This window comes from Hesperophylax consimilis, chromosome 21, assembly GCF_061612785.1.
Source record: "Hesperophylax consimilis isolate HC1 chromosome 21, BYU_Hcon_1.0, whole genome shotgun sequence".
Lineage (NCBI taxonomy): Eukaryota > Metazoa > Arthropoda > Insecta > Trichoptera > Limnephilidae > Hesperophylax > Hesperophylax consimilis.
The window spans coordinates 8820992-8836443 of NC_142856.1; the positions used below are offsets into that span (position 1 = coordinate 8820992).

The window sequence follows — 15452 nt, forward strand, 5'->3', positions numbered from 1 at the left end:
TTAAGTTAAGTAAAATAAAGTAAAGGAACAGGTGACACGAAGATAGAAGATGGAGACTCTGCAGCCAGAATCCTAGGTGGTGAAGAAACTGGGCCAGTTGCTGTAGCGAAAGAGTCCACCGTGTCCACCAGCAGTGCCAGCACGAGGTTCGTCATCCGTCCAGGTATGTGTCTGCTGCTAATAAAGCGCTGACACACTATCCTCTCACAGATACCAGACCTTGGCAGCACCGCTGTGACGTTCTACGAAGAAAAAAGATGGAGACTCTGCAGCAAGAATCCTAAGTGGTGAAGGAACTGGACCAGCTGCTGCAGTAAGAGAGTCTACCGCGTCCAACAACAGCGTCCAGGTATGCATCTGCTGCTAATAAAGCGCTGACACCTCACATAGATAAGAGACCCTGGCAGCACCGCTGTGACGTTCGGCAAGTCCATCATTTATCTCCATGTAATCCTGTTCCTGGTAATTGTTGAAGTGGTGCATTCTGTCCGCAATAATATTTCATAATATTCTGGGAAAATTTCGAAATATTCCAAGGAAATTATTGTCTGAAATTTTCTGCCCACCCCCAACCCACCCTCCAGGATGCGAAATATGGTTGGGGAATACTTCTCTGATATTCTCTATCCACCCCTAAAACGAAAATATTTCAAATAGTTAAAATATTAAAATATTGAAAACAATTAAATCGTGATAATCACATAACAATCCTGACTATATACAGATCTCCGAACATACACAATATCACCCCATTTATACACTAAATGAAATTCTGACAAACATAGACCATTGCCAGAACACCTATATAATTGGGGATTTTAACATAAATATTATCAACAAAATTCAACGAATACTTAAATTCAGTAACTCTATTAGGATATCTACCAGCTGTCACCACTCCAACTAGAGAATCAGAATCAAACACCAGTAGTTGTATAGATGACGTCTTTGTTAAGAGTAAACTAGACACAGAATCCATTGTGTATCAATCAACAGGCACAGATTACTATGCAATTATCACTTCCCTCACCCACAAAATCCACAAATCAGCACAAAATACTCTTCCCCAAGAAAAGATTACCTTTGACACTCTCCTAAACAATGTTTTTAAAGAAAACTTGTACCGATACAACCTCTGCATGCGAATTATTTATAAATACTTTACACAACCACTTGGCCAATGCAACAACATACACAAAAAGTTAAAAATACGATCTGACGCAAAACTCAAACCATGGATCACTGCTGGCATTCTCCAGCAATCAGAAAGTGGGATAAGCTTCATAACTTATGCTGGGAAGATTCCTATGACTATGCATCTCTCATATTCAATGTTTTTTTAAATTTTTTTTTTAATATTAACTCCACACAGGAGGCCCTGAAGAAAATAATTTCCCTCAGGGCCTATGTCATCTTTGCGGATGCTGTGTGGAGGGGTCTTTTTGTGGAGAGGAAGGAACATGGGTCTTGAAGAGTCCCATGTTGTAGGAGGGAGGAAACACAGAGGCCGGCAGTTCGTTCCACAGCCGAGCTGTTGAACTTAAGAACTAATCGTAGAAGCGAACCGTTCTCATGTGACAAATGTCAACCGAGTTACAAATGTTGGGCGCGCGTTTGGCGTGTATCCCGACTACGCACCGGTGCCGAAGGGATCAATGACGCTAGTTCCTCAGAGCATCTTCCATTGTAATACCGATAGAACAAGGACAGCATACCTACCTGACGCCTGTGCTCTAAAGATTGCAGTCCGTTTGTTAAGATTGGGGAATCTATCAAACGGACCGCCCGTTTTTGCACAGATTCAAGGGTTTTTTTCAGGTATTTAGGGGCTCCGGACCAGAGATGGCTGCCAAATTCGACATTAGGGCGCACTTGCGATTTGTACAGGGTCAGCAGTTGTGTACTATTAAAGTATCTGCGGGCCCTGTACAGTACGCCCAGCTTCTGAGAGGCCAGCTTTACTCTGGCTTCGATGGAGCCCCCGTATCTGAGCTGGTCACTTATAGTTACACCAAGCATATCAATGGAAGGCCTGTTCGGAAGATTGCTTCCATTGAAGGAGACTAGATTATCATTTAGATCCCTTTTAGACGTAATCAGACAGGATTGGGTCTTTGAAACATTAAATTCGACGAGATTATTTTTACCCCAGGAGGAAATACTCTCGAGATAACCGTCCATTCTCTGCTTCAAAGCCCTCCGAGCCGTTGGAGTTTGTGTGCCCTTTGGGGGCTTGTCAAACAAAAAGCCATCATGAACTGTACTGTCATCCGCGTAACAATGAATCGGTGCACATGTCAAAAGGTCATTGATGTGCAACAAAAACAAAGTCGGAGACAGAACCGATCCCTGTGGGACGCCAGCATTTATAGAGTGTGAGTTTATAGTATGTGCGTTATAGAAACAACTGCAAAAAAATAATTGACACAGTTAAAAGGGATTATTACAAAAAACAAATCAGTGAAGCTATCAATGACAAAATAAAATTGGAGTATCTTAAAAGATACAGCTAATATTAATAAAACTGACACACCCATTGTTAAGATTAATATAGAAGACCAAACAATACATGTCAATTCTGTCCCTGAAAAAATCCACTTTTTTTTTTTTTTTTTTTTTTTTTATATTTACTCCACACAGGAGGCCCTGAAGAAAATAATTTCCCTCAGGGCCTATGTCATCTTTGGGGATGCTGTGTGGAGGGTCTTTTTGTGGAGAGGAAGGAGTGAACATGGGTCTTGAAGAGTCCCATGTTGTAGGAGGGAGGAAACACAGAGGCCGGCAGTTCGTTCCACAGCCGAGCTGTTGAACTTAAGAACGAATCATAGAAGCGACCCGTTCTCATGTGACAAGTGTCAACTGTGTACAAATGTTGGGCGCGCGTTTGGCGTGTATCCCGACTACGCACCGGTGCCGAAGGGATCAATGATGCTAGTTCCTCAGAGCATCTTCCATTGTAATACCGATAGAACAAGGACAGCATACCTACCTGACGCCTGTGCTCTAAAGATTGCAGTCCGTTTGTTAAGATTGGGGAATCTATCAAACGGACCGCCCGTTTCTGCACAGAGTCAAGGGTTTTTTTCAGGTATTTTGGGGCTCCAGACCAGAGATGGCTGCCAAATTCGACAGTAGGGCGCACTTGCGATTTGTACAGGGTGAGCAGTTGTGTACTATTAAAGTATCTGCGGGCCCTGTACAGTACGCCCAGCTTCTGAGAGGCCAACTTTACTCTAGCTTCGATGGAGCCCCCGTACCTGAGCTGGTCACTTATAGTTACACCAAGCATATCAATGGAAGGCCTGTTCGGAAGATTGCTTCCGTTGAAGGAGACTAGATTATCATTTGGATCCCTTTTAGACGTAATCAGACAGGATTGGGTCTTTGAAACATTAAATTCGACGAGATTATTTTTACCCCAGGAGGAAATACTCTCGAGATAACCGTCCATTCTCTGCTTCAAAGCCCTCCGAGCCGTTGGAGTTTGTGTGCCCTTTGGGGGCTTGTCAAACAAAAAGCTATCATGAACTGTACTGTCATCCGCGTAACAATGAATCGGTGCACATGTCAAAAGGTCATTGATGTGCAACAAAAACAAAGTCGGAGACAGAACCGATCCCTGTGGGACGCCAGCATTTATGGAGTGCGAGGAAGAGGTGAAACCGTCAGCAACCGCCTGAATCGACCTATCCCTTAAAAAGTCAGCAATCCACGTACACAGGGATGCGGGAAGTCCGTAAGAATGCAATTTGTTGACAAGTCCTCGGTGCCAGACCCGGTCAAAGGCCTTGGATATGTCTAGTGCGACCGTTTGGGTCTCACCGTGACGTTCCAGGCACCGCCCCCAAACATGCGTCACATACGCGAGAAGATCACCGCACGAGCGGTTCCGCCGGAATCCGTATTGACGGTCGTTGATAATTTTGTTCTTCTCGAGGTATGTGAGCAGTTTGTCGTTGATCACACGTTCCATCACTTTGGACAGAACTGATGTGATCGCTATGGGGCGGTAGTTGGCCGGGTTGGAGCGGTCACCTTTCTTGGGAATAGGGTGAATTACCGCTTTTTTCCAACCAGAGGGCACAGTGCCACACTTCAGGGACATTTTGAAGAGCTTTGTCAAAACTGGAACTATTTCCGCAGCACACCTCTGCAATACCAGGGCAGGTATTCCATCAGGTCCACTAGCTTTGTTAACATCGAGCCCCCGTATGACGTGGAGTACATCCCGATGCCGGATCCTCAGCTTTTTCATATAGAAGCCGCAGTGAGGAACCGACGGCGGAACAGCACCCCCGTCGTCGAGGGTCGAGTTTTCCGCAAACATTTTCCCTAAAAGGTTTGCCTTTTCGGTGGCGGTGTTTGCTAGTGAGCCGTCAGGTCTGGTAAGAGGTGGCAAACTGGGTTTGCAAAAATTTCGACCTATTGAGCCCGCAAGCGACCAGAATGCTCTGCTGCCATGCGGGCAGGCAGCCAGCTTTTTGCTGATCTGCAGGTCGTGTTCGAATTTTGACCTATTGATGATTCTCTTGCATTCCTTTGCCGATTTGTTGTATGCAAGAATGTGATAATCGATGCCGGTAGCCCGGACGTTTTAATTTCCGGTTTGGCGTTGAGAGCGTTAGAGGCCAAATTGGACTAATTAAAGAGACAAAAATTGAACCTATTTTTTGTCTTCATGTCTCACCTAAATATAATACATCAATGGTTTCCGGCCGTTTTTGACTTGATTGTAATTTTATATTTGTATTGCAACTAGTTGAAATCCCAAGCTTTCCATACATCCGTCATTCATACGTCTGTCACTCCTGGAAACAAATATTTGTACTTTACATAAAAGGTATTGATTTGATTCATCGCACTCTTATGGAATATTTTTTTGTTTCTTTCCCAATTGATAAATATACGAACGGTGAACTCAGCTGGTTATATTTACTCAATTGTTTCACGTTGATTGAAGAAATAACCGATTGAGCCTGCAATGGTTATTTCTACAGCACTCAAAAGGAATAAAAATAAAACACTTTAGCATTAAAACTTCGTCACGACACGTCGTGTAATAACAGACCTATTAAATATTATGTCGGTACTATTTTACTTTCTAACAATTTGATAATAATTTGTAGTAAAAAGTATAATATTTTATCTTTATTTGATCGCACGTATTCTGCTTGAACCTACATTTAATTTAGTAGCTAACTTTTTATTACTTGTTAACATTTTATACTGCTTTCAATTCAAAGAGATTGTAAAGGGTTAACAAACTCAGCGAAAAGAGATCTTGCAAACTGTGAACATTGTTACTCAATAAAATCATTCTTACACACAGTTTTATTGGAATCAAACATGGGAGATATTCGGCGTATTGTCATATGGTGCCTTGTTTTGGTGATGTGTTTATTGATAATGGTAAGTGACAAATGTCTAACTTATTCATATTTATGTGTGAAGAAAACAGTCGTCTAGTTTTCTAGACGTTATTAACGTTTTCGTGGACTCGAACACTAAGGATGGTTTGTTTCACAGGATTTGAACAATTCATCAAATTTCAAAGTTTATTATTTCTAAGTTCTGTGAAAGTTCTTTTCTACGAATCAAAGCGCGAGTGAGCCACAAATTATAAGAAAGAAACGAAGCAATCGCAAACGGCGGAAAACGACGCATGCGGTTGCTTCGTTCCTTTTCCATAATTTGTGGCTTTTTATTTTTTTTAAAATTTAAAAATACACACTTTACAAGGCAAAAAAGTCCCTATAAACTACTTTTTAGCAGTTTGTATGACTGGTTCTTTACATTATAAATCTTATTATAGTGAGTTTACAGTTACATTTTTACAATTATATAAAACAAAAAATTAAAAATTGAAAACATATGTAAGAATTTTAAAAATTAAGTCTTTCAGTAAGCCAAGTCTTTCACCAATTGTTTGTTTTGGGCACAGTTTTTAATTTCAGCAGGTAACATAATAAAACAACTTGGAATCACATAGTTTAACGTTCTTTGTCCATATTTATTTGTTTGCTTAGCTACAATAAGTCCTTCATTAAAGTTAAAACGAGTATTATGACTTAGTAAAATTGTTGATACATAAAAAGGGTTATTTATGTGCTGAAATATAATTTTGTACCACAGAATTGCTTTCACTGAAAGAATTTTGAGATACAAGTATAGAATATTATGCCTTTCTTTGTATACATTTTTTGAGCTAATAATTTAACCAATGAATTTTGGACGAATTGAAAATGGTCGATATTAGTTTTACAGGAAGCTTTACCCAAGTTGTTATTCCATACCTTATATTCAGCTAGAGATAAATAAATTATTCGAAGTGTGCAGATTGGAACAAAAATTTTAATTTATATAATCTGCTTACAATTGATCTTGTCGTTCACAAACTTTGTTTATTTGTACATCCCACTTGGAAAAGCAATCAATATTGACACCTAAATAAACATATTCTTTAACTCGCTAATGTCAAAAATATAAAATATTTAGGAGTATCAAGAGATATTAATCTTAATTGGAAATCACATATTAATCAAACCACTTCTAAACTAAGATATCTTACCTACATATTTTATAGACTCAAGGAAATTTTAAACGCTGAAAAATTGAAAATGATCTACTTCTCCCTGGTGCAATCTGCAATCACTTATGGCATAATAGGATGGGGTGGTGCACCTGATACATTTATTAAGCCCCTACAAATAATTCAAAAACACATAATTAAAGTCATATATAACAAAAATAAAACATTCTCGACCGACCTATTAAACAAAGAATCTAAATTATTTAACATTCGTAAATTATGTATATTACAAATTATGAAATATTTATTTAAAAACAAAAATAATTTCAAAATAAATGAAAACAGAATGAGCAAAAGAACAAATAATATATTTTACACCCCCCAAACAAATACTAAATTAATGCAGACACATAGCAGTTTCATTGGTCCTCGTACATTTAACCTTCTACCACTACAAACTCAAATGATAAATAAAACAATAGAATATGTTAAGGAGGTAAAATTATGGCTGAATGACGCAGATATTGAAACGCTTTTTATATAAATTTATTGATCCTTTCTACAACTCACTTGCTGAAACTTTATAAACTATTGTACATAATGTTTTCTCTTTACTTTTATAATAACTATAAACAAAAAAAAAAAACTTTTTCTAATGTATATTATACTTAGGTACTTGAAATATAGTAATGGTTTTATATTACCCACACTCAGGCAGTGCCTTAGTGGGTTTTCATTTCTTGTGTATACAATTTGGTAATATATATTATGTTATTATTTACTGTCTATTAATATGTATAATATATGTAAAGAAATGAAAATAAATAAAGTAATAAAAAAAATAAAAATAAAAACTAGTTCCATATTTTCACAGCTAAGATCGCGCTTCTGTTCGTACGTGACTACGCAGCATTAGATACTAACATTAATTTGTCTCTTTCTCCAATGTGAATCGTTAAACATTAAATTTGTCCTTTTAAAGCAAACCCAAGCAACGCTTCAAACAACAACCACTTGCTGCACATGTCCGTATGCAGCTCCTAATGTAACAGTAGAAGGAAGGGAACAGACGTTCAGGTGAGTTCTTGATATATTTCCTATTACTTTCAGATAAACATTGTTTTATTAGCTGACAGTGAATAATAATTATTGAACCAATCGTTATGTTGTTAATTTCAGGGATTTGACGAAACAGATCTGGAACCAGAAGGTGACTCTGTCTTGCCTTGGGGAGCAGTTCAAGACCATTATCCTCCAGATGAGCGCCAGTCTGAACACCTTTCCTACCCAGTTGGCCACTGTTATTTCCTATAAGTTCCTAAGGCTTATGCCTTATCTTGACCAGAAGCCAAGTCTCTGTGGTTACTCCCAGGTAAGTTTTATGTCTACCATTATCACAAAATACTTTAAATGATTCTGTAATTTCTTTTCTGTTGTGTCATTTTTAACCCTGATGTGTTCTATAATTTCCAATGCACAATCAGCAAGCTTGTACCGTGTCATATGCACCGTCCCGTTTCCAAATGTACAATGTGCATATGATTTGCTGTACTTACCGTCCAATGTTATGGACGGTGCATTTAACATGGTACAAGCGTGTTGGCATAGGTTCTTGTCAGTGGCAACATGTAACATCGAGAGCGAGAGATATCCTCAGCAAAGGCCGTCATTCAGAATTGAAAATTTGCTTGAAATGGCTGTAGCCATATTTGGTGATCAGATCTGCATAGCCAGGTACTTCTACACCTTCCTATTCCCAATCTCCTCCCCTCACTACCTCCAGCCCACAACATACCCCAATTGGGGATGCCATAGTCGCGCTGGCTCCATGCGAATGGGAGAAGTTGGGACTCTTGTACGGTATTCACATAAAAAATAAAGGTTTTTTTATTAGAAACAAGGTCACAGGACCAAAATGCCATCTCCATTCTCCATCTTCAAATTAGTACAGTAATTATTATTGCTTGTTAAGGTTTGGCGGGTACAATCTGATACTTAACATTAACTCAAAACAGGAAGCCCTGAGGAAAATGATTGTTTGGCAGGTACAACCTGATACTTAACATTAACTCAACACAGGAAGCCCTGAGGAAAATGATTGTTTGGCGGGTACAACCTGATACTTAACATTAACTCAACACCGGATGCCCTGAGGAAAATTATTTTCCCTATTTCATGTTTGGGGATGCTGTTTAGTGGGTTTTTGAGTAGAGGAAGAAGTGAACAAGGGTCTTGAAGAGACCGATGTTGCGGGAGGGAGGAAACACAGATACCGGCAAAGCGTTCCACAACCGAGCTGTTGATCTCAAGAACGAGTCGTAGAAAAGACCCTGTAGTCGCACATTGAATGCAAATCAATTTTTGTGGACTGTAATCAATATTTTCTTAATTGAAAATGACACAACTCTTTGGGAAACTGGTTAACATTTAGTTTAGAATTAGGAACTGACTTACCCCTGGTACTTTTTAACACGTCTTGTGAGAATACATGTAAATTTATCTGGCTCTCTTAGCAGACTCGATATTAAATACACTATGAGGATCAATAATCAGGGTAAATAATCAAAACTATCAGAAAGGGACAGATATTGGGTATGGGAATGAAGGAACATATATTAATGGGAGATGCATAGTTGCGTCAATAGACCCGTTCTCATGTGACGAATGTCAATCGTGTACATATGATGGGCGCGCGTTTGGCGTGTTTTCCGACTATGCAATGGTGCCGAAGGATTCAATGACACCAGCTCCTCGGAGCATCTTCCATTGTAATGCTGGTAGAACAAGGACTGCATACCTACGTGACGCCTGTACTCTAAAGCAGTGGATAGCCCGCTATTTCGGTAGATGTTACTTTTGAAGCTGTCATTTTTTGACATTTGACAAGTAGAAACTACGTTATTAATAAAAATGGAACGATACACGCTTCAACAACGCTTTGAAATTATTAAAATTCACTTGAGTGAATCAATTGCAAGTCATCTTGAGTGATGAGGCCCATTTCCACCTCGGTGGCTTCGTCCACAAGCAAAATTGTCGCATCTGGGGCTCGGAAAAACCAAGAGTTATTGTTGAAAAGCCTCTCTATCCTCAACGTGTGACTGTTTGGTCCGGCGGAGTCATTGGACCTTACTTTTTCGAAAATTAGGCTGGAGCAACATTTACGGTGAATGGATTGCGCTATCGAGAGATGATTAATGATTTTTATGGCCGGAATTGGATGGTATTGATCTGGACAACGTTTACTTTTAACAAGACGGCGCTACGTGCCACACAAGCAACGAAACCATTGATCTTTTACGATTGAATATCAAAATAACACCTCTTATTGGAAAACCCGTATTACAAAAAAATGGCATTATTGATGTTGTTGTAGCTAAAAACGATTTTTTTTTCTAAAATTCGATTTTTTGTATGAAGATTTTCAGAAAATCCGTGCGGTGCACGGCCAAACTGAAATATTATGAAAATCTTCATACAAAAATAGTAGTAGTACTAGTACATCCAAAAGTCACGAGCCGCCACTGTTTTAAAGAATGCATTCCGTTAGTCAAGACAGGGGATTTATCAAACGAACGGCCCGTTTCTGCACAGTGTCAGAAAGTTAGTGTTTTAATTTATAAAAAAATAATATTAGTTTATATTTCCAGTTTATAAATGCGTCAGCCAAGTGCAACGATGAAAATGACGAAGACATCCAAGCGGCTATCGACTTGTACGCACAGAATATGTTCGGAATTAACTTCTTGGCAGCCGCCAGCAGCCGATTTGCATCAGGATGTGATGCTCTGAAATGTAACCCCACCCTAAATCCTAAAGTAAGAACCAACACACATTTGATATAAGACATAATATATTTATTATCTACTGTACAGGAAAGCACACGGAGAAAAGTGAGCATTGCTGATTTTTTATTTTATTTATTTATTTTATATTATAGAAACAAACAGTACATTATTTACAGAGATGAAACAATACACAGGAATAAGATACTTCATGTTGGGTACCTATGATATGTTTCCTTGTAATGTCTGCTAAGTGGTATGTTTATTCCTTAATTACCAGGTGATGTGTGTAGTTTATAGGTGTGTGTGTGACATGTGTATTGTATGTGTGAGTGTTTGTGTGTATGTGTGTCTGTATGTATGCGCATTGAATAGTTTAAATTATTGACATGATGCCACGTGTGAATTTGGGCAGTGAATCCGAAAAAATGTCGATGTAAGAGTTAAGACAAATATTATTTAGAGTATGAAGAGCTCGCTCAATTGGTGAATTAGATGCTGCATCTGATTTATTAAAATCCTGTTGAAAACGTGATGGCAAGCCATACATCAGAACACGTGTTCATTCATCTGCGCTTATCCTGATAAATATAACGACGAAATGCGAAATTATTAGAATTTTTATGAACACATTCGTGTTTTGCTGATAGTTTGTGAGGAAATCTGTTAATTCATTCGTTAAAGGCCTGCAGTCCCGTTTTTAACAGAAATACAAAAAATTTGACCAGATTTTTAATAAATTAGCAATGCTTCCTATATCAGTAGGTATTCATCGTGTAGTAGAAAATCTTCGTAGGTACTCTCATTTTAAATCTCTTCATAATGTATAAAAATATTTACGATACAATTTTCAGTTTCCTATTGAGATTTTCATTAAGATTTGAGTAACTCGTTTAACCGTAAAAAACAACGCCACATTACAATAAATTATTGCAGGCAATAATTATGATTTTTGCGTTAGTGAGGTAAAACATCTTCAAAATACCTATGATGTTTCAAAAAATAATTTTGGAACTTTAGAAGCAATGATAAGGTAATTAACTTTAAAAAAATAATCTTAAACACTATTATTTTTCAGATGTACAAACAAACATTTGGTATTAACCTACTAATTGACATATGCAAAGAAATGAATATAATTGCATCACAGCAGAGACATGCTAGCTTTACATCATCCTTTTTTCATCTCGATCCCCATATTGGGACCCATATAAAAATCTTCGCTTTACACAATCAACATTTTCATACGATATGGAATTTAACATTTAAGAAGAAATAATGAAAAATAAATCGTAAAAAATGGCAACACTTTCAATATAACCATAGATCACAATCATAAAACCTTTTGTCACTGTCATTAGCGAGCTGTGTCACGTGGTTCGTTACGACCCAATCGATGTTTTTTTACCCGTTCGTCGTTTGAACCTTTATCATAATGATGTAATCATCTATATTATAGGTGCCTTGGTGGAATTGCCTGCCTGATCACCGTATCTTGATCAATACGATATTCATATAATATATGAAATGAAACCACCAAAACACGGCAGCGCAGATGCCAAAGCAATAGCTGTCACAACTCTGTTTCTAATAATCTATCTAAATAAATAAAAAATGTAATGTTTGTTCATTCAAAATCTGGAATCTCCCAGAGTTCTTCATCGATTGCTTTGAAAGTTTGACAAAACATTGTATTTAAATAGGAGTGTGTTTTTATACACCTATGTTATATAGATGTCACCAGGTATTTTTTTTAAATAACAGTGTCATTTGTTGACAAATATGTTTTTTTTTAAAACAGCGCCATCTGTTGGACGTAAAATCAAAACGCGTTAATATTTTTCTATTTGTACATACAGACAGAGCCACAGCGGCGCGTCGCGGGGTAGGTACAGCTAGTTAATTAATAAAAGTATGTTACAATATGAAGTTGACTCAAATAGATATTATTTATTCTGTGAGTTAATAGTACGTATTTAAAGTTCTCGTGTATTATTTCTTCAAAACAAAATATCAAATAATCAAACATATACGTGGAATTCACAATTACTAACAGTAATGCATATTCCAATCAGTGATAAATACGTATCATAGTCTTTTTAGTAATACTTAAAATATTAACCTGAAAAACATAAAGCATTTTTACGTAATACAGTTACATAAAACAATGAGAGATGACAGATATCAAATAATTTCCACCATCTTAAACTATGCAAAAATCAATACCTCTCACGGAACTAACTACCAAAATAGAACACATACTTTTTTTTCATCCCGAATCGCTAGGAATAGACAAACTGGATGAAAAAGCATGGTGTAAAGCAGATTTGTCGTTTATTTCTTAACTTAATTTTTGGAGATGTTATTTCCTAAAACGAAGGGGACAATAATTATTGTAAAATATATCAAAAGCAAAACAAAATAATATATAGGTATTATTAATCAAGTGTTCAATTAGACAAAAGATTTCTAAAAAGGGTGTTGGAAGTTGGATGAAGTCAGGAATAGGAAAAGTGATTTTGTACTTTGATATTTAAGTCCGAATCACATTACAATAATCTATACCCACTTTACATAAGATTTACAAAATAACTAATTTTTACAATGGTCTTTCAAACTTTTTTTATAATTTTCGATTATTTTTAAAGGTTCCTACCAGCAGCTGTTATAGGGAAGGTAGAGGTTATGCCATCGATACCATTTGGGAGGGTACTAAGGGAGCTGACGATCTGGTGGACAAACTGCATGAGCTAGTGCTGAAATTGTATATCTCTAACAACTACACGGACAGGCTCTTGGCTGCCATCAGCACCTATTCTCAAACGACAAGTGGTAGCAGGTTGTTTGCTAAAACCAACTGGAACATAATCATTGAGGTGAGAAACAATATTCATTATCGTATTATACATAGATGAGATATGAAGCGAAACAATAGGTTCCGCTTTTTGTACTTCCAACTGACCTCCAACTCTCCCAACGCTAGAACTAAAACTACCGAATCCGAATAGAATAATTGTATTATGTAGACCTCAGAACTGGTATAATTAATAGTGAGGATTACATATTAAAAATAAATTATTTGTAAACCTTTTTCAAAGTAATAAACCAAAAAATGATGTCGGAATCACATTCCGAGAGCAACGCCGCTACAAAATCAAAAATTCCGCTTTGAATGCTAAATGTCTGGTCCAGTCTGGTCAGTATTTATAATAGCTCTAGCTAATACTATTTGTAAGTTTTACGAACTATTGTTGCATTGCAATCTCTAATATTTTTAAAATAGCTGGAACAAAACTGACAATATTGAGATATGGCTATTTAAATCGTATTCAAAATACATACATTATGTATTCACTGTCCAAAAGGTTTGGTTCTGGTAAGTTTTTATTTATGTTGAAAACTTAAAATGAAAATGATTACGACGTTGTTGTTCAATATTAAAATCTGAAAGAGTCTTTCATATGCTTTCAATAATTGTATTTCATTTAAGAATACATTTAAAATTTGTGAATCTATTTGAAATTGAGTGTCAAGTGGAAATGTTTCGAAATAAATCTATGATTTTACAGTTGTTTATAACTGACATTATACTACATTGTCTAGACCCGAGTCAGAAGGTGGTCAGGCAATTTCATCTCTTGATTACATCTGGTTCTCTAAGCAGAACGATTAATAAATATGTCATGAACGATGGTTTGTCTTTACTGTTCACGTGTCTCTTTTCACTCTCTTTTTTGATGAGCAAGTTCCAATATTCCATTAACTTAAATGGTGTACTTCTTCCACATTATATGTACGGTTTTATGTTTAAATTATTTATAAAATTATCAGGGTCCTGTATTATTGCTCTTCATTTCTTTCCGTATGTTATTTGTATTTTGTATGTTCTAGTCAATAAAACTCCAGCTGAGCGCTCCTGTCCGACAATGCTGCTGTTCCACCCGTCTGCAGAGGATCGAAGACTTCTACAAACAATTCAACGCAGAAATAGTATTGCGAGTTAAAAACGAAAAGTCGCATTACGAAGGAACAAAGTGTGTTGGGGGGGACTAAACGAAAACAACCAAGATAACATCTTCCATCTGTGCTGAAGGTTAACCAGCAAATTTACATAAAGCATTTTGAAAGTGGACATGATTAACCAAGTAGAAAATTAAGATGCCTTTAAATGACTGGGTGTAACCAACACAGAGAATATTAAAATATCTTACTGTCTGGTGTTATTGTGTATATTATTATTTTTTTCCATTTTTAAAGATGGTGTTCCATTCATTCTGTTGGAGAATACTGTCAGAGTCACCCTAATATCATTTAGACCTATGTTTTGTACATGTTTTGCATTTTGAACACTCCTTCATCCTGCAGTCTCATTGGTCGACTATATTTCACACTTGGTACATTATCTGCTCAGTGAAGCCATCACAGTGGTGGTAGATTTCATTGTTGACGGCTCTTAAAACAAATGCTATACTTGGGACGTTGTTGTATCTTACATAAGACATGGGCAAAATTCAAAGAATAAAATCTGGTGACACACTAAATTTGACACAGAGTTGATTCTTCATTCCTTACGCTAGACCAGAGGTTCCCAAAGTGGTCTATATGGACCCCCAGGGTTCGATATCGGCTTGCTGGGAGTCTATGTCAGCGAGAAAAAAAATTGGGGGTCCACGAGATTCAATTGGGGGTAAATGAGACAATACACCTAACACAAATATAATAGACTGAGAAATTACTTATTTGATATTTGTATTTTTATATTTTGTAAAGTTGTTAATTGAGGTATATAAATAGAGTCAACATTCCTTTTCTCGTCAGAATATTCAAGCAAAAGATGGAACATCGGAAGCTGCAAATTTTCCTAGTTCCTCAACTTGTTTTTGAAAAACGTCCAGGCTTAATAATGACGTTTAACATTTAAATGCACTTCACACAGACTTCAAAACTAAGTTTGACCACGGAAATGGAACGTTGAAGAATCGGATATCATGTGACAAGAAGAACTGACTGGAATACGCACTGACAAAGAACTTAAGGGGCAGTTCTGTAGGGCCAGCTACAGAAAGAAATTCCCGTTGCTTATCCTGCTTCATTTTCATTTGGTGTAATACCTCACAAGGGCGCCTCTGTCTGCACAG

At 37.1% G+C, this 15452-nt stretch overlaps 1 protein-coding gene across 1 annotated transcript; it reads left to right on the forward strand.

Moving 5' to 3' along the window:
• The first annotated feature begins 5050 nt into the window (after positions 1-5050).
• LOC149413590 (uncharacterized) lies at positions 5051-14537 on the forward strand. Its single transcript, XM_089644665.1, has 7 exons — positions 5051-5082; positions 5330-5409; positions 7512-7606; positions 7709-7901; positions 10180-10347; positions 12963-13190; positions 14206-14537. Exons 2-7 carry the CDS (start codon positions 5347-5349, stop codon positions 14365-14367), a joined length of 909 nt encoding a protein of 302 aa, XP_089500791.1. The 5' UTR covers positions 5051-5082; positions 5330-5346; the 3' UTR covers positions 14368-14537.
• The last annotated feature ends 915 nt before the right edge of the window (positions 14538-15452 follow it).

What these genes read in the sequence shown, in the direction of transcription:
- LOC149413590 (XM_089644665.1), top strand. Translation starts at nt 5,347, where the DNA reads ATGGGAGATATTCGGCGTATTGTCATATGGTGCCTTGTTTTGGTGATG. An exon ending in GTCTCTGTGGTTACTCCCAG is followed by an intron (nt 7,902 to 10,179) that starts GTAAGTTTTATG and finishes TTATATTTCCAG; the next exon opens with TTTATAAATGCGTCAGCCAA. An exon ending in ACCCCACCCTAAATCCTAAA is followed by an intron (nt 10,348 to 12,962) that starts GTAAGAACCAAC and finishes TTATTTTTAAAG; the next exon opens with GTTCCTACCAGCAGCTGTTA.